The sequence below is a fragment of the Dermochelys coriacea genome, chromosome 1, assembly GCF_009764565.3.
Source record: "Dermochelys coriacea isolate rDerCor1 chromosome 1, rDerCor1.pri.v4, whole genome shotgun sequence".
Taxonomy (NCBI): domain Eukaryota; kingdom Metazoa; phylum Chordata; order Testudines; family Dermochelyidae; genus Dermochelys; species Dermochelys coriacea.
Window position 1 is genome coordinate 339,735,855 of NC_050068.2, and position 24,991 is coordinate 339,760,845.

Here is a 24,991-nt window from a genome sequence, read left to right on the forward strand (position 1 = left end):
AAGCCCAGACACAACTGAGGGAAGAAATAATAGGGGGAAAAAGTAAGAGAGGACAAAAGTAACAGTAATATGATTACATAGGCTAACAGTGTGCACAACTCAATGATTCCAAATCTCAAACTTTTTTTAATTAAAAAAAAATCCCTATCAAATGGTAAATCCACTGTGTTCCCTTACTCTTTAGTCCCACCTGCAGCTCAGAAAAATTAACCCTGATATCATGTTGCTGACAATTTTAAATTATAACATTTATAATTGCTTCTGCTGGAATTCTGCACCACTGTGCAGGGCAGAATTTGTGCAGAATTAATGTTCCCTGCAAATTTTTATTTTTTCACGCAGAATTTGTGATTTCCTCCAAAATGCTTCTTTTTCCCAGTTTTGCATGTTTCAAATGTAATAGTTACATATAGAGGTAATATTTTTGCGCGCACATGAGCCTGAACCCACCCCTCTCAGCTCCCACCTATCACTGCACACACACCCAGTACTGCCGCCCCTGCCTGGCACACAGACGTGCATAGCTCCTTTGGAGACAAAGGGGTGTTCACTGGTGAACTATGTACATGACCCAGCACTCACACACACACACACACACACACACACACACACACTCACTCACCCCAACACACACAGTTTACCCTTTGTCTCCCTTCCCCATGCTAACTACCTGCTATGCTACAGCTAACCTATAGCGAACTCACCAGCCCCCTCCTGATGCTGTGGTGTGACCCAAAAACCTTACAATACACATAGAAGCTTGAACTTGGACAAGACATGACAGACACAAAACAGTCCTTAAGGATGCTACAGCCCTCTTAGGCCAGGTCGTTACAATACTTTTGTATAACATATTTTTGTATAATATCTTTGTTTAAATTAAATATTTAATTTCACTGAAACAAAATTTTCTGTCAACAAAGATTTACAACTTGCTGACAGATATTTTGAAATAAATTACCAAAAAAATTGAAACTGGTATGATTATATTGTGTTATTTTGACTAATAAAATATGCAGAATTTTAGAATATTTAATTTTTTTGGTGCAGAATTCCTCCAGGAGTATATAGTGCTATATGTGTGATAATACACAAAGTGCCATGGCATATGTAATGAACACAAGTGCTAAGGACCTAATTTTTATCTCTCATCTAAACCCCAAGTAGCACAGTGCCCCCAAACACAATGATGGGGCACTGTTCAGTGTTGACTTAAAGGGGATAATGTCCAAGTCATCATATTGAATTGAGGCATGTCACTGATTTGGCATCATGTCATGCTGCTGTAATATCATTCCATTGTATTGGATCATAGAATCATAGAATATATGGTTGGAAGGGTCCTTGAGAAGTCATCAAATCCAGTCCCCTGCACTGTGGCAGGATCTAGTACACCTAGAGCACATCTGACAGGTGTTTGTCCAACCTGTTTTTAAAAACTTCCAATGAGAGGGAAGCCTATTCCAGAGGTCATAGCGATTTCCCTGTTATCTAATCTAAATCTCCCTTGCTGTAGATTAAGCCCATCACATCTTGTCCTACATTTAGAGGACATGGAAAACACGGATCACAGTCCTGTTTATAGCAGCTCTTAACATATCTGAGGATTGTTATAAGGTTCTCCCACTCAGTTTTCTTTTCTCAAGACTAAACTTGGCCAGGTTTTTTTTAACCTTTCCTTATAGGTCAGGTTTTCTAAACCTTATATCATTTTTGTTGGTCTTCTTTAGATTCTCTCCAATTAGCCCACCTCTTTCCTAAAGTATCATTGTGGTACCCAGAACTGGACACAATACTGAAGCTGAGGCCTTACCAGTGCCAAGTAAAGGGGGACAATTACAATTGACTTATTCACACAATGCACAGTCAATCTGCAGAACTTGTTCCCAAGGGATGTTGTGAAGGCCAAAATTATAATGGGATTCCAAAAGAATTAATCATCTCAGGACCCATACGTAAATCTATGGTAGAGATCATCCTTGAATTGAGGGATTGCCAATGATGAGATAAATTCATGGAGGATAGGTCCAATAAAGGCTATTAGACAAGATGTCCAGGGATGCAACCTCATGCTCTGGGTGTCCCTAGCCTCTGACTGTAGAAGTGGATGACAAAGGATGGATCACTCAATGATTACCTCTTCTGTTCATTCCCTCTGAAGCAACTAGTATTGACCACTGTCAGAAGACAGGATACTGGTCTACCTGGACCATAGGTCTGAATCAATAATTAGGGATGTAAATATCGGTTAAAAACGTACCCATTTAAACTATTAAAATTATATCGATTAACCATTTAATCATTAACACGACAGGACTCCAGGTCCAGGGCTGCCACCCAGCCCCATATAGTGGGGTCCAGGATCAGGGCTGCTGCCAATCTATTTTAAATGTTAACTGTAATATATTAACAGTAAGACTAATACTTATCGTTAAGGCTATGTTTTAGTCATGGGTATTTTTAGTAAAAGTCACAGGCAGTAAACAAAAATTCATGGCCCATGACCTGTCCATGACTTTTACTAAAAATACCTGTAACTAAAACTTGTGGGGGAGCTGCCCGTGGGCACCACAGGTGCTGAGGGAGGGCGGTTGTGCGTGGCTCATGAACCCTGCTCGTGCTGGAGGGGGGCGGGCAGCAGCACATGGCCCAGGACCCCCGCTGGTGCTGGAAGGGCACGGGCAGCAGTGCACGGCCCAGGATTCCCGCTAATGCTGAGGGGGCGTAGGTGGTGGCGCATGGCCCAGGACCCCCACTGGTGGGGAAAGCAGACTCTCTACCTGGCTCCATGCCTCCCCTGACCCAAGGCAGGCTCTGGGTGGCGCTTACCTGGGGAGCTCCCCAGAAGCAGTGACATCCCCCTCACTCAGCTGCTAGGTGGAGGTGAGGCCTGGCAACTCTGCGCGCTGCCTCTGCCCAGAGCACTGGTTTTGCAGCTCCCATTGGCTGGGAACCGCAGCCAATGGGAGCTGCGGGGGTGGTGCCTGCAGGTGGAGGCAGCGCACAGAGCTGCCTGGCCACATCTCCACCTAGCAGCTGAGCGAGGGGGATGTTGCCACTTCCGGGGAGCCCTCCCAGGTAAGCGCCGCCCAAAGCCCGCATCATCCCATGCCCCCCCAACCGCCTGCTCCCTCCAACAACCAAACTCTGTTGGGTGGGGGTGGGGGGACACAGTGGCCCAAGACTGCCCAGCACTGGCTGGTATGACTGGCACAGGGGCTGCCTGAGCTGTCCCTGAGCCAGGCGCACTGGCCACTACAGAAGTCATGAAGGTCTCAGAAAGTCACGGAATCTGTGACTTCCATGATCTCCGTGACAAACTCTCAGCCTTACTTATCGGTTAACCGTTTAATATTTTATATCCCTACCAGCAATGTGGTTCTTATGTTCTCCCGTGGCTTATATATGACATTCCTGTAAATACACCCCCCAAAATATTAGTCTTTTTTGCAACTGCATCACATTGTTGACATATTCAATTTGTGATCTGCTAGAAACCCCAGATCCCCTTCAGCAGTACTACCACCTTGCCAGTTATTCCCCATTCTGCAGTTGTGCATTTGAAATATGAGGGCACATCATGCTCCACAGATGTCATTGAGGTGTGCCATGAATATAATCGTATTGCACTGTGCCACCCACAGTGTGCTTGATGTGACATGATCCTACCAAGAGGGCATCACACATGATATGTGATAGGATACCAGGCCACACCAAAACCTCATCACCTGTTGCTATGACATAATGGGATGCAATGTGATGTCATCCCACAAAACAAGTCATGTGTCACGTCATAACATGGTGACATCCCTGCTTAGAGCCACAGGTGGGCTGGTGTCCCTGGGCTAAGGGGGGGGGCGTGTTCCCTACTCTGCAGGATGGAGGCCAGATCCCAACACCTGTCCCCCACCCCCTCTGGCCACTTCCGCCTTCACAACCTCCTGCTCCTAGTAACCAGACTCAGAGCAGCACGGGCCGGCCCGCCGCCTGCCCCAAGGCCCCCACGCCAGCCCGGGGCTGCCCACCGCGCTGCCTGATACGTACCTGAATTCAGCCGCTACTCGCCAACGAGGCGGCTGGGGGCGCGGCGGAGCGGCTAGACCGGAGCTCTACGCGCTTCCTCCCCCCGCAGCCAGGCGAGGGCTGAGCCGCCCCTCCGCGGCGGAGTGTTTTCAGGCAGGCGGCGCGACCGCAGCCCGGGGTCCTTCGCGGGCAAGGGGAGGGGGCAGAAGCTGGCGGGGGAGTAGGGGCTAGAGGAGTCCGAGCCGATGTTTACACCGGGCAGAGGTAACCGCCCCCGCCGGCCTGAGGGCCGGGGAGAGGGGCCGCGGCGGGCCGGAGCAGGCTCTTGGGGGTGCAGGGGCTCGTAGGAGTGGGGCCGGGGCAGCGAGAGAGGGCGGCCTGCAGGGACATCCGGGACGGGGCAGGGCTGGAGGGGAGCGGGGCTGCCTGGAGTAGCGCGGCCAGGGCAGGAGTGGGGCCGGGGCCTGGGGAGGGGGCCGGGGCTCGGGGAGGGGCCGCGGCGGGGAGAGGAGGTCGGGCTTCAGCGTGGGGAGAGCTGAGTGCGGGGAAGGGCCTGGTGGGCGGGGAAAGGTCACAGGGTAGAGAGGGGCCATGAGCGGGCGCGGGGGGGACACGCGAGGGGAAGTTGGCTTCCGGGGTTTGCCTGAGGGAGGAGAGAGGGAAATGTGAGGGAAGGGCTGGGTGGGTGGAGTGTGGGGCGGAGGGGAGTAAGATGAGGCCAGCAGGCAAAAGGGCTTGGCGGGCTAAGGGGGTGAGGAGGTGGAGGGAGAGAAGTGGGCGGGCGAGGAGAAAAGGGGGGGGGGGGTTGGTATTTGAAGGGGTAGACAAAGGAGGTGACGCTCAGTTGAACAAGGGTATTCGGTGGGGATTGGTTTGTGTGTGACCATGTAGAGCAGGTGAGAGGGTTGTTTGTTTACTTTTGTGTGGACACATGTGTTTTTTCCACCTAGTGACTGTGTTTTGGGCCTTTTCTTTTTGCGTTCACCCTAGCAAAGGAGGCCCATCTGTAGAGTTAGAACAGCAAAAACTTTTTTCAATGAGGCAGGCGGAATAGAAAGTAAAAGTCAGTCACGGGCGTTAGATCAAACCCACTTTTTCCATGCTTGTGTTTAATTATGAATTTTTCCCTTTAGCCATCTCTTTTGGGCCGTTTTGTGGGTTTGAGTTTAGGTTTGACTGGGTGATTGTGGCATTTCACTGATGCAGACCATTTGGATTATTCTTTAAACTTGTTTAATTCTGACAGTTTGTACATCTGTCATGGAATATTTGTCATAGGGAACCATGCAGAGTTTGCATTTTTAAGTATCTTATCAAAATGGGACTAATCTATATAAATAATTCCTCAATTTACTTAGGTTTCATAGTAGCAGCCGTGTTAGTCTGTATTCGCAAAAAGAAAAGGAGTACTTGTGGCACCTTAGAGACTAACAAATTTATTAGAGCATAAGCTTTCGTGAGCTACAGCTGTAGCTCACGAAAGCTTATGCTCTAATAAATTTGTTAGTCTCTAAGGTGCCACAAGTACTCCTTTTCAATTTACTTAGTCAGCATTTTATAGAATAACTGGACAAGACCCTGTAATGGTGATTAATATGCAACTTCCCATAGCAGCACAGAGAGATTTGGGGGGGGGGGGACTTTTTTTTTTCTAATCAAACACAAAATCTGGTCTTTAGTACTTTATTTTTAGATATTGACTTTCATCCCTGGATTTCATAGTACTTGCAGACATAAGTTAATGAAGCTCCAAAACACCACTATTATTGAATGCCTATTTTGTAGATGGTGAAAAACTTAAGTACAGAGGAGTGAGTGCTGAGCTTTCTCCTTCCAACTTTTAAGGTTGGCTGCATTAATTATGCTATATGTATATATTTTGTATAACTCTTTGGGATTGTTCAAGATAAAAAAGCACTACAATAAGTATTTTCTGCTAAGCATTGTCTGTGTACTATTTAAAAAAAAAGCTGGGGCTGGACTCCAGTATATCTTATAAGTTCCCCAGGTGTCCTAGAACTGACAGTTTTTGTACTCTGCACTATTGTGAGTACAACTACATCAAGTTTTCACATATCGGGCTTGTTATAAAGAAAAAAAATTCAGAAACAAATCAAGAAAATTCCCAAACAAAACCTAAGATTGTGTTAATGGAGGAAACAAAATTAATTTAAAAAAATTAGAAAGTTGTACAATATTTACAAAACCAAATATTTGGAAGTGAGGACACTACACGGTTATAAATTCACAACCCCTAAATGTCACTACAGATCACCCCAGTAAAAACAATGAGGAGTCTTTGTGGCACCTTAGAGACTAACACATTTATTTAGGCATAATTTGTTAGTCTCTAAGGTGCCACAAGGACTCCTCATAGTTTTTGCTGTTACAGACTAACACAGCTACCACTCTGAAAACTGTCAATCCAGTAAACTTTTCAACACCTTCCTTAACTTCTTATTTACCCCCATCTTTTTGTATCTAACTTCTAGTTACGAGCCGCAGGTTTCTACTACTTACTAGGTTATAAACTGTTAATGCCTGTTTCCCCAATACACACTCAAATGTGTGGTGGATATCAGTTTCTTTATCATTTACATAGTATGGTCAAAACCTCACATTTTTCATATAGCTCTCCTTGTGATCCATACTAGACCTTGCCTTTGTTCACCACATTATGAACTGTATACTTTTCTTTACCCTGTTCATTTATCCAGTGTTGGCCAGCTATAGATCAGAGATCAAAATCCTTAGTATCAGCCTTAATACACAGGCTGCATACCTGCAAAGATGAGACATTCCTTTGCAAAAGACAGTCCTGAATTTCTCCCTGATCTTGATGTAAGCTAGCAGGGTGAGTGCAAATATGACTGTTCCGCAAATGACCATGCTACTATAATTTTTATGTGCAACAAGGGATGCTTAAATTTTTTTTCAAGCAACAACTGATGGGTGAGCAAAGGTAAGGGTCACAGTGTTAACAAATATTTAGGGACTTTCCAGCATTTATTTTTCTGACCAAACAGACTTTTAATTGATGACGTCTTAAGGTATCTTCCAGTCCTATGATTCTGTGATTTTAATAAAGGTCATTTAAAATTTATAGATATGTTTCCTTTAACTTTTTTCCTACAAAGCTTTTTACTTAGTGGTGTCATCAGGAAGAACACAACTTTATCATGTTACAATTGTTAAAGAGAATCTAGTGGAATATTAAAATGGATTGAATCTCATTGGTGGGGACATTAAGCTGACTTTAATATGGAAGAACGTTAAATTTTAAACTCCCTCCCCCCCCCCCCCAAAAAAAACTTGAGTAGCTGTCTTGGATTAATATGGCCTCCATTATATGCCATTTGTAAGCTTGGACTGCTAAACGTTACTTTTAAACTTGGGGCAAAATATTTAGAGGAACTGATCTTGCAACTGGATTCAAGAATCTAGACCCCAAATACCTACATATAACCTATTTCCATAGATCCAGTTGCAGCATCTGGCCTTTAGTATGTTGCTTTTTAAATGTACTGACCTGACAAAAAAATCTATTTTAATTCCATTCTAATTAAACCAAAAAGTCAAAATATAGTGTTATGGGGATTGGATGGCTGAAGGGATCAGTGATGGGTTATGGTCCTATGGAGTCTTTCAGCGGTTACTAGCCATTCCTTATCAGGTCATTAGGGAGTCAAAGTTGTTGCCATCTGCTAGCCGCTGTGTAACTCATGTGAAATTAATTTCCCTCTGTCCTGTTCCCAATTAATACAAATCAATACCCTCTCCTTCCAAACCCTTGCAGTTGGCACTCATTGGGACTTCTGTCAGCAGAGAGACCAAGTTTTGAATGGGCCATCCATGGTAACTGACCTGTCTCTCACCATTATAGGTATGTCTTCACTGGAAAAAAATAAAAAGAGAAAAAAAGTGCAGTTTTATCTTGGGTTGGCTAATCTAGGTTAAATTAGCAGTGAGGACATACCAATTTGATTTTTACCTCAAGCTAGGGCCATAAGTGGGAGCGGGGAATGAACTCAAGCTTCTAACTCCAAGTTAAAAGTGAGTTGGTATTCACTGCTATTTTAAATCATATTAGTTAACTTGAGTTAAGAAAGCACTTTTTCTTGCAGTGAATACATACACTGTATGTAAGGAGCACAACATGGAAAACCTTAAACTGTTGCTATGCTTGCTGAATTTTCAGTTGCTATCCTTGGTGAATTTTGTGTTATATTGATAGATAGATTGGTTTAAAACAATTATTTATAAAAATCAGACCAACATTTTAGGAAATTTTTAATGGAAAACTCCCCATGTTCAATACAGTATTAAGACTAATTATAATTGGGGAAAAATTAAAGAAATTTTTCCATTTAATTAGGAGAAAATAGAAAAAGTACTTAATTAGAAATAGGGATTTTCTTCATTGTGGTGTTTTATTTTTATATGTATACTTTTCAAATATGTATAGTTAAGAACAGGTAAAACCCATAGATTAAAGGGTAGTGTTAGATAACGAAGGCTTACAATGTGGGTGTTAGATGTATAAAATAAAGTTTTTCAATACTGGAAAACATTTTTCTTACATTTTTATTTCTTTTGACATGCAAATATCCCATAGTTTTGTTTTTTACCCAAACATTTTAAGAAAATGAGAAACAAATGAATCTGACTAGTCAGTTTTCATTGTCCAAGATGACTGAAGTTTAGAAAATACATGAAAAGAAATAGCAAAAAGAAATTTCTTTTCACTACTCTTCGTTCTAACAATTTAAGTAGATATTAGTAACACAGTGAAAGATGTCTCTCCTCCCACCCTCTAGAAGATTTTAAATTCAACAATGTCCCTTCAAAAGTTTTTAAAATTTTCTCTGGGGAAAAAAGAATGCATTTTAAAAGCATAACTTACTAGAAATGAGGGTATTAAAAAATCCTTTGCCTTCAGCCTTGACTCTGCAAATGCTTATGTGCTTAACTTTAAGCATGTGAATAATCACAATGGGACTAAGGCTCAGATTTTCAAAGGCTCTCATTTTCAAATGTCTTTTAGCGACCTAGAAGCCTAAATCCCGTTGACAGTCAATAGGTTTTAGGTTCCTAAATGCCTTTTGAAAATGAGATTTAGGTTCCCAAATTGGTTAAATATTGCAACACTAAGCACAACAATGTCTGAATACCTGTAAAAATCTGGATCTAAAGCTAAGCATCTACATAAATATTTGCTGAATCGGGGCTGTAGTTTTTGTAAGTCTATGAACATCCCACAATAGCCTTTTCGATACTTCAGGATCCAAAAGTGCACAACAGCAGTGAGCATACCAGCAACCTCAATCTGAATTGCATGAACAGTTTAAAAAAAAAAAAATTTCAGCTTGTGGTAGGGGAAAAAGATTTCTGGGAAAGCCTTTCTTTGAGGTTTTTTTTTTTTTTTTTAAAGCTTGTAGGTACTTGGGTCTGATCAGGAAACTTATTTTTTTTAAATGGGAATGCTAGCTTTGCAAAGATTAGGTTTTCTCCAGGCTGTGGTAGTTTTGAACAGTCATCTGACTGCACAGTTCAGGTTGAAGAGAATGCCATAGTATATGCTGAAAGCAATTACAGGCATTTGGGTTTTGTGCAGTACTCACATTTTCTCCTTAATCATGATCTTAGTGCCATGGGAACAGTGTGGCAGTGTAGTTCTTTTGAATATCATCTTCCAGGTTGCTTGTTTAGCTGCACCCAATTTTCTAATTGAATTTCATCCTCATGCAGATTTATTTCAACTACTCTTAATGAATGTCAGGATATAGTGAAAACTAGTTTGTTCAGATATTGCCAATACAATACTAATGGTGATATGCCTGTACTTCTGCAGATTTGCCTGGGTAACATAATGCCAGCTGAGCGTAAAAAGTCAGCCAGTATGGAAGAAAAAGAATCTTCATTAAATAACAAAGAAAAAGACTTCAGTGAAAGGCGATCAGTGAGCAATAGAGAGAAACCAAAAGAGGATGTGAAGGTTGGCCTGAAGAGAGAGACTCTCAAGGCACCTGAAGATAAAAAGAAAAAACTGGAGGAGGATAAACGGAAAAAAGAAGACAAGGAGCGAAAGAAAAAAGAAGAGGACAAGATAAAAGCTGAGGAAGAGCAGAAGAAGAAAGAGGATGAAGAAAAAAAGAAATTTGAAGAGGAAGAGAAAAAGAAACAAGAAGAGGAAGTAAAACGTCAGCAAGAGGAGGCAGCTGCACAATTGAAGTAAGATTTATGTTTAAGTCTTAACTATGCCTCACAGTATAGTCCTTACTCAGGCAGAATTCCCATTGAAGTCAGTGGGAGTTTTGCCAAAGTTAGGACTGCAGTATTGTCACTTTTTTTTTAATTTTATGAATAAGAAGGTAAAAAAATATATAATTGTTTTAGTAAATATAGATGTCCCTGTCAAGTGATATGCTCAGTGCTATTTGTGAGAAGCTAAAAGTATGCAGTAGTTGTACGTATGTACTAACCACTATCACTTTGGCTTATACATTGGATTTTGGTAATGTCATCTGTCTGGAGATCTCATGTGGTGTATAAATGTGCCTGAATTAAACATCACAAAGTCTCATTGAGGTTCAGAAGTCTTACCCCATTTTACAGATGTGGAAACAGAGGCACAAAGAGGCCAAGTGACTTGCCTGTGATCCCAATGAAATAAATCCAGGAATAGGTGCTGGGCAGCTTGATTCTCAGTCCAGTACTTCAGTCACAAGACCAACCTTACTATAAGCCATTGCTGTAAACTTTAAACACTGGAAATGGGCTGTGATCTCTAAAGCCGTCCAATAGTCAGCAGTCACAAATAATTGGTATTTGGATGGAAAATCTGCAAGGAGAACCTGGATAGGATGCAGCAGAAAGTGGTGTTAATTTAGTTTTCTCTCCAAGTCAGTATCCATAGCAGGTGTTACGAGACACTAGGGGGTTGGAGGGAAACAAAACCAAGATTCTGACCATTTGTGTTCATTAAAGATACCATGACACTTTTTTAGAGAGTAAGGATATTAATGTGTCTGTCTTGGTCAGACTCCAGGTGAATACATTTTGTCTACTTAAATTGCCTTTGCAATTTCAGTTGGATTTGGAATTCTTCTTATCTAGAACACTTGTGTAGTGTTACTGTATTCTGTTAACAGCTGCTGTGTTCTGTCCCAAAGTGGATTGTATTTCTTTCTTGAGTAAAAGGATTGTAGTATTTATGCTTTGTTAATGCTTTGTGATAAAAAACTTCTGTATAGAACCTTGCTAATATGTTTGTTTTTAATACATAAATTGCACTTTATTAGAAAAGGTGTAATAGAAGTGCTATTTAGTGAAGCCTTGGAGTTACTAGGACTTCCTTATTATCAGTAAAATATATTGTAGAACATTCATTAGTACATATAAAGTATCAGGAAAAATTTAAACTGCTCTACAGATAAATTAGCTTGTGGTGCATTATCCTTGTTTTGAAATGGTTCATTTACTTGTCAGTTTACAAAATTCAGTAATCTATAATGGAAATTAGTGAGGTCTTATCAGGTTATTACTATTGTTGTTTTTTTCTTTAGAGAGAAAGAGGAAGCACATCAACTCCATCAGGAAGCTTGGGAGCGCCATCAAGCAAGAAAGGAACTCCGCAGCAAAAACCAGAATGCACCAGACAGCCGCCCTGAGGAGAATTTCTTTAGCAGGCTGGACTCGAGTCTGAAGAAGAACACTGCTTTTGTTAAGAAGCTAAAAACTATCACAGAACAACAGAGGGACTCCTTGTCTCATGATTTTAATAGCCTCAATTTAAGCAAGTACATTGCAGAAGCTGTAGCTTCTATTGTTGAAGCAAAGCTGAAAATATCAGATGTGAACTGTGCCGTGCACTTGTGTTCTCTGTTTCACCAGCGCTATGCTGATTTTGCTTCATCACTTCTTCAGGTTTGGAAAAAGCATTTTGAAGCAAGGAAAGAAGAGAAAACTCCCAACATTACCAAACTAAGAACTGACTTGCGTTTCATTGCTGAATTGACAATAGTTGGGATTTTCACTGATAAAGAAGGTCTGTCTTTAATCTATGAACAGCTAAAAAACATTATTAACGCTGATCGAGAGACTCACGCTCATGTTTCAGTGGTAATAAGCTTTTGCCGGCACTGTGGAGATGATATTGCTGGTTTGGTACCAAGGAAGGTTAAAAATGCTGCAGAAAAGTTTAACTTGAGTTTTCCTCCTAGTGAGATAATCAGCCCAGAGAAGCAACAGCCCTTCCAGAATTTGTTGAAGGAATACTTTACATCTTTGACCAAACACCTGAAAAGGGACCACAGAGAGCTACAAAATATTGAGAGACAAAACAGGTGACATTTAAATACTATACTTCATAAATTGATATAACAGTGCAGCTCATAGAATGCTTTAAGATTTCTTTAATTGTTGCCACCAAAGTAAAATTATGTGAGAAGAAGCGCTTTGTTGCAGAAGGTTCTCTGAAATAACATGCTGAAAAATTTCCCAACTAGAAAATCTTCTAGAGCCTGGAATGTTAAGTAATACGATATTAAGTTTTAAATAATTTTTAGAGGGAAACTGTTAAGTAAGTTTCTCTTGCTTTAATTTTTTTCTACTCCTCCACTGGTTTTGTAACACTCCTTTAACAGCTTAGAGACTAACAAATTTATTTGAGCATAAGCTTTTGTGAGCTACAGCTCACTTCATCAGATGCATGTAGTGGAAAATACAGTGGGGAAATTTTATATGCACAGAGAACATGAAAAAATCTCCCCACTGTATTTTCCACTATATGCATCTGATGAAGAGAGCTGTAGCTCACGAAAGCTTATGCTCAAATAAATTTGTTAGTCTCTAAGGTGCCACAAGTACTTCTTTTCTTTTTGCGGATACAGACTAACACAGCTGCTACTCTGAAACCTTTAACAGCTTGAGACTAGCTTTTCTTTCCCAGCTGGTTTTGTCCTTTTCCAGTTGGCAGCAAGTGTTTTTGTTTTTGTTTTTTTTTCCCCCTTCCCACCCACACATTTCTTATGGACCATATGCTGACATGGATTTGTTTGTTTTTTTTGTGTATCAACATTGTACATAGTGTCAGCATGGTTTTAAGTATGGGGTGAAATAGTTTGTCAAAGAAGTTTACTTTCCAAATTTCTTATATATTAAAATCTAAAGTCAAAATTTGGGCCTAAACTACTCAACCGTGTCCTGTTAAACCTTGACTCAGAACATTAGATGCTTCGGGACCTCAGCTAACTATAAATGTCTGAGGCTGGAAAAAAACTTCCACCACAGATAGGCATGTTGTTGAATAAATATGTATTTTTCTCTGACGCATCCAGTACTGGTCATTGTTGAAGCCAGAATGGTCTCCTAGGTGGACTGATAATCTCATTTGTATGATGTGGTAATTCCTATATTCCTAGAATATTTCCCATAGAGATAAGCAAAAGCACATGAATTGTGCAGTTATTGGTGATGGGCCTGAACGAAAATTCTGGATCTGAAATATTTATCCCAAGTAAAACTGCATATGTCTATAATGTTGAGTACAAAAAGCCCTCTGTTCTGAACACTTCCGACTTTGGGGTTTGAAAACTATGACTCAAATTTGAACTTTCCCAAAGTGTGGGGTGATCAGTTTTGGTATTGGACTCGGCCTATTATAAGGATTTATGTGTGAGATACAAACTCAAGCATCTGTTATAGTCCAGTCCCATCCCTATCAGGTAAATGACTGTATTTTGCTATCTAAGAAGTTGGAATGTATAGCGACTTTTACTATAGTCCAACTCCTTATACTACTTGCTTTTTCAGGGAGAGTCAAAACACAAGTATAATTTTTTTTGCCATTTAATGAGTGTATACCTTCATTATTTAAACTAAGATGGTTATAATTAAGTCTGTCAAAAGACAAATGTAGCAGAAACAGCGGGAATAAGTAGATGAACTTCATTGCTGGCTGATTTGATTGCAGTTATCCTTCCTCCTCCTCTTTGTGGCTGTTCATTTAAACAGCAGCTGTTCTGTATTGAGAGGACTGGCATGTCCAACTAGTAATTTAAGTCCACTGACGTGCATCTTTTTTTAATTACCAAGCAGTTACAAACAGTTGTAAAGTTCTTTAGTTTATAAAATTTTCCAGGAGTATTAGTTTAACACCTGATTGGATGTTTCAACTACAGAGCTACCAGTAAAGAGTTGGACAGGAAACGGTTTCCCTGTCTTTGAAACTCTTCTGGGACAAACCCAAGGTCTTTAGAAGTTTTTTTGTGTGGGGGAAAAACCACAGGAAAAAAAGAGAGAGGCCCCAGAATAACCAACAGCACTCAGCTGAGGTGTGGTATGGAAGACCCACGCTCAAGTCCTTTGTCTGAATCAGGCAGATCAGGGACATTAACCAGGGTCTCCCATGCCCAAGGCGAATGCCCTAGATGTCAGCCACTATTAGCTATTCTTGAGTCTGTCTTTGGAACATAAATTCCATTCTGGACCTGCCAAAAGGTGTAGAACTTAAAGTACAAAGTTGTTGTTGTTTTTTGGTGCATAGGTGATAAAACAGTATCATTTAGGGTCTTGTTGAGATGGTTACATTGGTTATGTATTAAAATATATATTTTAAAATGTTAGCCTTTTGCCTTAATAAGAATTAGAGCGAGTGAGAGATTATTCTCAATTTCTCAAAAATTTCCTTTTCTGCTTAATTTAATGTGATTAATGGTTCTCTTTCTCCATAGACATACCAGATACTTGCGTACATTAGATTTGGATGGCATGAGGCCAAAGATGAATGAGAAGTTTGAGTATGCAATTGAATATCATTTAGAGTGTAGTTCTATTCTAAAAAGTGACTATAAAAATGATAGCTCCTTCCTTATTCAACAGATTTGGCCACTAATTGATCTTTAACTATTCATGGTAAATAGGCCCAATGGTCTGTGATGGGATGTTAGATGGAGTGGGATCTGAGTTACTACAGAAAATTCTTTCCTGGGTATCTGGCTGGTGAATCTTGCCCACATGCTCAGGGTTCAGCTGATCGCCATATTTGGGGTCGGGAAGGAATTTTCCTCGAAGGCAGATTGGAAGAGGCGCTGCGGGTTTTTCGCCTTCCTCTGTAGCATGGGGCACGGGTCACTTGCTGGAGGATTCTCTGCACCTTGAAGTCTTTAAACCATGATTTGAGGACTTCAGTAGCTCAGACATAGGTGAGAGGTTTATTGCAGGAGTGGGTGGGTGAGATTCTGTGGCCTGCATTGTGCAGGAGGTCAGACTAGATGATCATAATGGTCCCTTCTGACCTTAATATCTACGAGTCTGAGATCTATTGAAAGACAATGTGCTTTACTGACAAAAATAAGCTTACTGTTTTTTTAATTCTCAGTAGTACTGCAGAACCAACTTGAAGAGGGAGAGAGCTAGAATAGGTTCCTCCTTATACATCAACTGAGTAGTTTACGTAGGGTATATATTCACTGCAGAGTTAACTTGAGTTGGCCTAGTTCAGGGGTCAGCAAGCTTTCAGAAGGGGTGTGCTGAGTCTTCATTTATTCACTCTAATTTAAAGTTTTGCATGCCAGTCATACATTTTTAAAGTTTTTAAAAGGTCTCTTTCTATAAGTCTCTAATATATAACGAAACTGTTGTTATATGTAAACTAAATAAAGTTTTTAAAATGTTTAAGAATCTTCATTTAAAATTAAATTAAAATGCAGAGCCCCCCAGACTGGTGGCCAGGACTTGGGCAGTGTGAGTGCCACTGAAAATCAGCTTGCATGCTGCCTTTGGTACACATGTCATAGATTGCCTACCCCTGGCCTAGCTCAACTGAGAGCAGCCATGCTTCAAAATAACACTCAAGCTACCCAGAGTGTAGTGTAATGGTTGTGTTAGCAGCTGACGAGTTGTTTTAACTTGAGCTGTTGCCTATCCACCCCACTGGGCCCACCAACTCAAGTAAAAGCACCATCATGCTCTAATGAAGGATTTTTGTGTGAGGATAGGACTCAAGTTAGGGGTGACGCTCAAGTTGTAACTCAGGTTAACATTGCAGTGAAGACGAACCCTATGGTCCAACCTGTTGCCCCTGTATAAACCAACTGAAAGCAGCAGTGATGTACACAGGTATTGTTGATAGCAAAACCTGAAGATGAAGTGTAACTAAGGACATAATCTGGCTTGTAGAATCTTTGTTACTGGTGGTCATGGATCAGCAAGAAAAAACCATGCTTGATTCTCAGATCCCAGGCTGAGTTTTCAAAGCTAACTGCACTAGGCAAGGAGGAACTGTACTTTTTTTTGTAAATTAAGCATGTTAAGGTACACTAAACATGGAACTCTACAATTTCATCTTTAAACGCTTCAGATTATTACTGAGTTTCAAAGTGTTGTTGCATCTATAAACCTAGTGAATAACAGTATAAACATCTTTAGTAGAAGCTCTGACCCACAAGTTCATTTATAAAGGAGGTCAATAAATTTAAAATCTTTGTCAACTAATTGGTTTTCTCCTTTCAGAATGCTTATTTTAGAAGTTGGAAACTATCCCTAATTGATGCCTTTACTGGCAAGGAAATACTGTTCATTGTTGCTGAGGTGTAAATAGCACCTTTTAAATGCAGTTTTAAAAACATTTTTCATTGAACTATGAAACCAGCAAAACTTATTTCACTTGTGTGTAGTAATGTCCTGGGGATGGTATGATGGGACTGCCTGCAATGGCATGTGGCCCTTCAGTAACTGCCAGTAGCAAAAGTCCGCAGTGGCTGGAGATGGGACACTACATGGGAAAAGCTCTGAGTTACTCCAGAGAATCGGCTACATGCTCAGGGTATAATTGATCGCCATATTTGGAGTTGGAAAGGATTCCCCCCCCCCCAGGTTAGATGGCAGAGATCATGGGAGTTTTTTTGTCTTTTTCTGCAGCATGGAGCATGGGTCTCTTGCAGGTTTAAATCAGGGCAATTTTTTAAAGCAATTAAAAAAATTAATCGTGATTAATCACACTGTTAAACAATAATAGAATACTATTTATTTAAATATTTTTGGATGTTTTCTACATTTTCAAATATTGATTTCAATTACAGCATAGAACACACTGTACATTGCTCACTTTATATTTTTATTACAAATATTTGTGCTATTAAAAACAAGAAATAGTATTTTTCAATTCAACTAATACAAGTACTGTAGTGCAATCTCTTTATCATGAAAATTGAACTTACAAATGTAGAATTATGTACAAAATAAACTGCATTCAACAATAAAACAATATAAAATTTTAGAGCCTGCAAGTCCACTCAGTCCTGCTTCTTGTTCAGCCAATTGCTCAGACAAACAAATTTGTTTACGTTTGCAGGAGATAATACTGCCCACTTCTTGTTTACAGTGTCACCTGAAAGTGAGAACAGGTGTTCTCATGGCACTGTTGTAGCCGGAATCACAAGGTATTTACATGCCAGATGCACTAAAGATTCATATGTCCGTTCATGCTTCAACTACCATTCCAGGGGACATGCGTCCATGCTGATGACGGGTTCTGCTCGATAACAATCCCAAGTAGTAAAGATGGCTGTATGTTCATTTTCATTATCTAAGTCAGATGCCAACATCAGACAGTTGATTTTCTTTTTTGGTGTTTCGGGTTCTGCAGTTTCCACATCAGAGTGTTGCTCTTGTAAGACTTCTGAAAACATGCTCCCTGCCTCGTCCCTCTCAGATTTTGGAGAGCACTTCAGATTCTTAAATTTTGGATCGAGTGCTGTAGCTATCTTTAGAAATCTCACATTGGTACCTTCTTTGCATTTTGTGAAATCTGCAGTGAAAGTGTTCTTAAAATGAACGCGTGTTGGGTCATCATCCGAGACTGCTATAACATGAAATATATGGCAGAGCAGGGGACATACAATTCTCCCCCAAGGAATTCAGTCACAAATTTAATTAATGCTTTTTTTTTTTTTTTAACAAGCTCCATCAGTATGGAAGCATGTCCTCTGGAATGGTGGTAAAGCATGAAGGGGCATATGAATGTTTAGCATATCTGGCATGTAAATACCTTGCAATGCCAACTATAAAAGTGCCATGCCAAATGCCTGTTCTCACTTTCTGGTGACATTGTAAATAAGAAAATTGTCACCATTATCTCCTGTAAATGTAAACAAACTTGTTTGTCTTAGCGATTGGCTGAAAAAGAAGTAGGACTGAGTGGACTTGTAGGCTCTGAAGTTTCACATTGTTTTGTTCTTGAATGCAGTTATGTAACAAAACAAAAAAATCCTACGTTTGTAAGTTGTACTTTCACAACGAAGAGATTGTACTACAGTTCTTGCATGTGGTGAATTGAGATTTCTTTTGTTTATAATTCTTACAGTGCAAATATTTGTAATAAAAAATAACATACACTTTGATTTCAATTACAACACAGAATACAATATATATGAAAATGTAGAAAAACATCCAAAATATTTAATTTCAATTGGTATTCTATTTAACAGTGTGATTAAAACTATGATTAATCGCTATTAATTTATTTAATCGCAATAAATTTTTTTGAGTTAATTGTGTGAGTTAACAGCCCTAATTATTATTATTTATTATTTTGTTTTGTTTTACCATTGAAGCTTACCTGGATCAGTTGAACACTGAAGCCATTTGGGCTTGCCTAGAAATTGTATGACATTTTTAACAACTAGAAGATATTGATTGAGCACCATGGTCTTGTGGTCAGCTCTGTTCTTTTTCTTCATTTTAGTAGTCAAAAATTGATTATAAACATACTAATGCAGCCTGTTCCCAGAAAGGTGGAGTTGACATTATATTCCAAGTTACTGGCTTCTCTGTTTTGAATCACAGTATCAGGTTCAGACCAATTTTCAGTCAATGGTAACAACTGGTCAATCAGATGCCACTAACACCACCATTCGGGCTACTATAAAACCAGTCAGAGAGGACAACTAACCAGGAAAATACTGTCATCTTTCATTTGAAAGTGCACATTGGGCCCATTTCACAATAGTCTTGGAGCACCTTAGGTATGTCTATACTGTAATTAAAAATCCAGGACTGGCCCTTGCCAGCTGACTCGGGCTCTTGGGGCTCGTACTAAGGCACTGTTTAATTGCCTTGTGGATGTTCAGGCTCGGATGGGAGCACACTTTCTAGGACCCTGCAAGATGGGAAGGTTCCAGAACTCGGGCTGCAGCATGAGCCCGAAGGGCTACACCACAATTAAACAGCCCCTTAGTCAGAGCACCACGAGCCCGAGTCAGCTGGCACAGGCTCATGGATGTCTAATTGCAGGGTAGACATACTCTTAAACCAGGTCTACGCTACCACCTTCTTCAGCATAATTTACAGCACTCGGGTGTGAATAAATCACCCTCCTGAGGGCCACAAGTTATACTGACATAAGCCCCAGTGTGAATAGAACTATGTTGGTGGGAGAATATCTCCTGCTGACATAGCTAATGCCTCTCGTGGAGGTGGATTTATTATGCTGATGGGAGAGCTCTCTCCTGAGAGTGTCTTCACCAGATGTGCTATGGCAGCTGCACCAGTGTAGCGCTTCTAATGTAGACTAGCCCTAGGTGTGAGCTTACACTTCTGTGTAATGGGCCCTCAATCAGCTACACAGGCCCCAAGGAGAATACCCTTGGCAAAGGAGACCTCTCCTCTCCTCCTCCCCGCAAACACACACATACACAGAGTACAGAACTGATTCTGCACCTTCATTTCCATAAGAACCTCTGACATAGCAGGGGACATGTTAAAGACAGGAAGTGGTGTGGCTGGGGCAGTACTGTGTCCTGGCTGCTGTAAAATCCACAGGGGCCTTGGCCGCCTAGGTACAAGCTAGGGCAGATCTAACCCGTGCTAGAGACCAAATTTAATTCCTAGCAGTCTGGGATCAACAGTGGCAGAAACTGCCCTTGTTTCCCTGTGCCAAACTCCACACTAGCACAGGGATTAATTTGTTCCATTATGGGCAGGTCTACATTTAAAACTTGCATCGACACAGCTGCAGTGCTTCAGTGAAGAAGCTGCTACACGGACAGGAGAGCTTCTCCTGTCAGCATAATTAATCCATCTCTGCAAGAGGGGATAGCTTTGTTGATGGAAGAAGCTCTTCTGTTGACACAGTGCTGTCTATGCTGGGGATTAGGTCGGTATAACTACGTCACTCAGGGGTGCGGATTTTTCACACTCCGGAGCAAAGTAGTGATATCAATGTCATTTTATAGTATAGATCTGGCCTATGTTTAGATCAGACTCCTGAAAGTTATTGTGTTGAAGAATCTTTGGGATGAGTATCTGCAAATTGTTTTAAGTACAGGTTGGATTTTCTCCACCATGTGCTACTATTTGCTGTTTCTCCACTATCTTTTAAAGGCAGAATGTTGGCAACTAAGCCATTTTGACTTCGGCATTACAAGACCTAGCAAGTGGTAAATTGTGAACCACACTGTTCGAACCAGAAGTACACAGAATAATCATCTTAAAGAGATAAGGTTGATGAGGTAGTATCTTTTATAGTACCAACTTCTGTTGGTGAAAGAGACTAGCTTTTGAGCCAGGGCTTTGGAGCAGAGCCCGGAGCTGGAGCGCAGAACAGCTCCGGGGCAGTGGAGCTGCAGGTTTTTGTCTGGAGGTGGAGCACAGCTCCAAAGCCCTGTTTTGAGCTTATACAGAGTAGTTCTTCAGGTCTGGGAAAGGTATTCAGTGTAACAGCTAAATACAGGGTGCAACAGGTAAGGAGTTAGCATATTTTGCAAGTGATCATCCAAAGTAAAGTTGGCAGTTAACATCTCTACAGTAATAAGGAAAAGGAGAGTTGGGATATGTCTTCACTAGAAATGTTAAAGCGCTGCCATGGCAGCGCTTTAATGTGGCTATGTAGTCGCGGCTCCAGCGTGCTATAAAAACCCCACCTCCATGAGGGGAATAGCGCTTCCAGTGGTGGTGCACTGTCTACACTAGCACTTGATAGCACTGCAACTTTCTCACTCGGGTGTGAAAAAACATACTCCTGAGTGCTGCAAGTTGCAGCACTGTAAAGTGCCAGTGTAGACAAGCCCTTAGTGGGTTACAGGTTGTTGTAATGAACCACAAATCCAGTGTCTTTATTAAATCCATGATTTTTGGTGTCTAGCTGAGTTACAAATTTAAGTTCCCAAGCTCGCTCTTTCAATGTGTTGTGCAGGTTTCCTTGGAGGATGAGGACTGAGAGGTCAGATATGGAGTGATCATTCTGAGAAAAATGTTCTCCCTCAGGTGATACGGTATTTTTGTGTTTTATCATTTTGCTGTGTGAGTTCATTCAAGAACCTAGTGATTTTATCTTGTTTCACCCACATAGTTGGTATTGATGCACTGGATGAGATATATATCATGTTGTGATAGGCATGTGTAGGACCCAGGGATCTGGACAGGTGCATTGTTGCAGGTATTAATCATCGTAGTAGCGCAGATATGTCTGCAGGTTTTGCTTTTGTTATGGCCGGAGGTGGTGCTGCTTTGAGATGGTGTGTCCTGGTCTGGGGAGAGCTTGTTTCTGATGATGAACGTTGTTAGGTTGGGGGCTTACTTGAAGGCCAGAAGAGAGGAATTAGAAAAGATTTTGTTCAAACCTAGTATCTATTTGTCTGATTTATGACATGGCTTACATCCATGTTCTGTGGTTCTAGCCAAATACTGAAATATGCTTAGAATGTATATGGATCAAAAATTGCACAGAGTTGGATATACTTTTTTTTTTTCCATAATGACAGGTTTCAGAGTAGCAGCCGTGTTAGTCTGTATTCGCAAAAAGAAAAGGAGGACTTGTGGCACCGTAGAGACTAACAAATTTATTAGAGCATAAGCTTTCGAAGTGAGCTGTAGCTCACGAAAGCTTATGCTCTAATAAATTTGTTAGTCTCTAAGGTGCCACAAGTACTCCTTTTTTTTTTTCCTTAACTGATGACAAGGAAGTGCTCCTGTAGACGAGCCATGGTTTTAAGATCTGAAATTTTATAAATCAGCGTTGCTAGAAACCAATAGTACATTATGAAAATCTGATATTTTCATCTTTATAGATATATTAATATTTATTTCTAGATCTAACTGTTTACCAGATATCTCCTTAATATCATGACATTGTGATTAGTCTTGCTTTTTTCCCACTTGAATTCTATATGCTTTTAACAGCTGTTGTCTGCATCTAAAAAACTAATCTTTTATACAGTTTGAAAGGCAAGATTAATCAGAAACTGGAGTTGACTAGAAACAGGCTTGAAACAGAAGTGAAAAGGAATAATTTCCTTTGAGTACCTGGGATGAAATCCTGGCCCTATTGAAGTTGACAGGAGTTTTGTTATTGACTTCACTGGGCTAAAGTAGGGCCACAACTTCGCCCCTAATGTCCCAAATACATCTGGTAACTTTCATCTTAGTTGCCATTTCTGAGGTCTCTTAACTTGGGACAGTATTTGCTGAGGGCATGTTTATACTACAAAGTTAAGTCATCTTAATGTCAGTCTGTATCCAGCCACCACAGTAATTAAGTTGGTTCTGTGTGTCCACACCAAGATCATTGTCTCGGTGGAGTGCATCCTTATTGGCAGCACTTGCATCGATGCGTAGACTAGTGCACCGTGGTAGCTACTCCACAGTGCAACTAGCTGCAGTGGCTTTTGGGAAGGGCTTGCAATGCCTCATGGGACCAAAACATTGTCGCAGGGTAAAATGGGAACATGGCTTCAGGCTCCCATGATGCAGTTTCCTCCCTCCCTCTCTTCCTACCCTGATATCAATGGCAAACAACCCATGCTTTCTCGCTCCTTTTTTCGAAAACCTGGGTTAGCTGTGTGTGCGCCATAGCCTGAGAAGCATGGATCCCGCTCAGCTGTGCATTCTCGTTGTGAGCATTACGAACACCTTGTGCCTTATCCTGCAGTATTTTCAGAGCTGAGACAGGAGTCGGCATGTGGAACATTGAGATGTCATGCAAGCAGCTCTACTGCAAGCCATAAAACAAAACAATTTCCAGTTGCAGTTGCACAACAGCTGAACGTGGTGGAGCATCTTTTCTTTTCCCAGGAAACAAGCACTGACTGGTGGGATTGCATCATTCTGCAGCTATGGCTGCCGAACTTTCAAATATGGAAGGCCACTTTCCAGGAACTTTGTGCAGAGCTTTCCACAGCCGTGAAGTGCAGCAACACTAAAATGAGACCTGCTTTGACAGTGGAGAAGCGAGTGGCAATCGCTCTGTGGAAGCGTGCAACGTCAGACTTCTGCTGGTCAGTAGGGAATCCATTTGGAGTTGTAAATCCACTGTGGGAGCTGTTGTGATACAAATGTGCAGGGCCATTAATCAACTTCTGCTAAGAAGGGTAGTGACTCTGGGCAACGTGCAGGACATAGTAGATGGTTTTGCCATGATGGGGTTCCCTAACTGTAGTGGGACAATAGATGGCACCAATATCCCTATCTTGCCACTAGACCACCTTGCCAAAGAGTACATAAACCGTAAGGGATACTTTTCAATGGTGTTGCAAGTGCTGATGGATCACAGGGGATGTTTCACCAACATCATCGTGGGATGGTCAGGAAAGGTGCATGATGCACTCATCTTTAGGAACGCAGGTCTGTTCAGAAAGCTGCAATCATGGACTTTCTTTCTGGATCGCAAAACAACCATTGATGACATAGAAATGCCAATAGTGATCCTGGGAGACCCAGCCTACCCTTTGCTCCTGAAGTCATACACTGGCCATCTGGATTGCATTATGGAGTGGTTCAACAGTAGGCTGAGCAAGTACATAATGTTGGTGGAATGTGCTTTTGGATATTTAAAGGCTCACTGGCACAGTTTGCTTTCTGGGTTAGACCTCAGTGAAAGCAGTATTTCCATTGTTATCACTATCTGTTGTGTGCTCCTTAATATCTGTGAGGCAAAGGGAGAGAAGTTTCTATGGGTTGGGGCGTGGAAACAGATAGGTTGGCAGCTAATTTTGAGCAGCCAGATACCAGGGTAATAAGAAGAGCCCAGCAAAGAGCTCTGCATCTCAGGGAGGCTTTGAAAACCTGTTTCAGTAATGAACCACAGTAATGTGCCCCGCTTACCTCTGTTGTGCCTTCCCATACTATGCCATCCATTGTATCAGTTTCCCTTTATACCCCCCCCCTTAAGGCCCCATGATTGCAATAAATAAAGAGCATTTCATTTTTGAAACGTTTTATTGCGCACACATAAAGAAACCGAAAGACCAGGAAAATAATTTAACCTTGGGCAAATGGAGTGATAAAATTGGGAGGGGAGAAACCAAGTCAGCTTGTCTGTGAAAGCACAGCAGTCTTGACATAGGTCTTTGAATGGCTGCCTTTTGTTCTTGGTATCCTCCCCCGGCGTTGAGTGAAAAGGATACTTCCCTCTCTCTCTTCCCCCCCCCCCAGCCCCCCAGAACATTTTGGGGAGGGGAATTGGGAACAGGGCAGTGCTTGCAGGCTCTGCATGGACTGCAGAGAGAGTCTAGCCTCAAGGTGCTTTTCTTGAAGCTCAACCAGATGCCTCAACATGTCTGATTGGTCCTTAATCCACAGCATCTCATCCTGCATCGCATGCTCATGCTCCTGGAATGCTCTCCTGCTCTCCATGTCCAGTTTTTCAGACCGTGAAATCCTCCAAGCTCTTAGCTCCACATCAGCTGTCCTGGAGGTGTTCATTATCTCGCTGAACATGTCATCATGCATCCTCTTTTTCCATCTTCTAATCTGCGAAAGCCTCTCTGTTGGCGTGGAGGATGTGCTAAAGGCTAAGCTTTCCACTGTAAGTCGTGCAAAGCACAAGGCAACCATTGTTAGCGCATACTCTGGATCCAGTGCAAGGTTGCTATTTAAAAAACACTCCACTTGTTACACTTAGCGCAAGCCAGAACATAATCAGAATCCCTAGCTATTCAATGAACCAGTTCCAACTGTGGTGAGTATGTCC

At 41.4% G+C, this 24,991-nt stretch overlaps 1 protein-coding gene across 18 annotated transcripts in view; it reads left to right on the plus strand.

Annotated features, from left to right (window-relative positions):
- Window positions 1-3,963: 3,963 nt before the first annotated feature.
- UPF2 (UPF2 regulator of nonsense mediated mRNA decay) overlaps window positions 3,964-24,991 on the plus strand; it is a 192,021-nt gene continuing 170,993 nt past the window's right edge. For 8 of the 18 annotated variants that reach the window (XR_006275976.1, XM_043498528.1, XM_038392636.2 and 5 more), the window contains exons 1-3: window positions 3,991-4,287; window positions 9,875-10,254; window positions 11,589-12,368. Coding sequence is in view for 17 of the 18 variants with exons in the window: in XM_043498528.1 (XP_043354463.1) it covers window positions 9,893-10,254; window positions 11,589-12,368 (1,142 nt within the window). In the remaining variant the exon portion in view is untranslated. Of the gene's footprint in view, window positions 4,288-4,846; window positions 4,920-7,813; window positions 7,907-7,950; window positions 8,077-9,874; window positions 10,255-11,588; window positions 12,369-24,991 lie in introns of those variants that run through there. The other 10 variants (XM_043498511.1, XM_038398473.2, XM_043498546.1 and 7 more) reach the window with 6 other exon arrangements.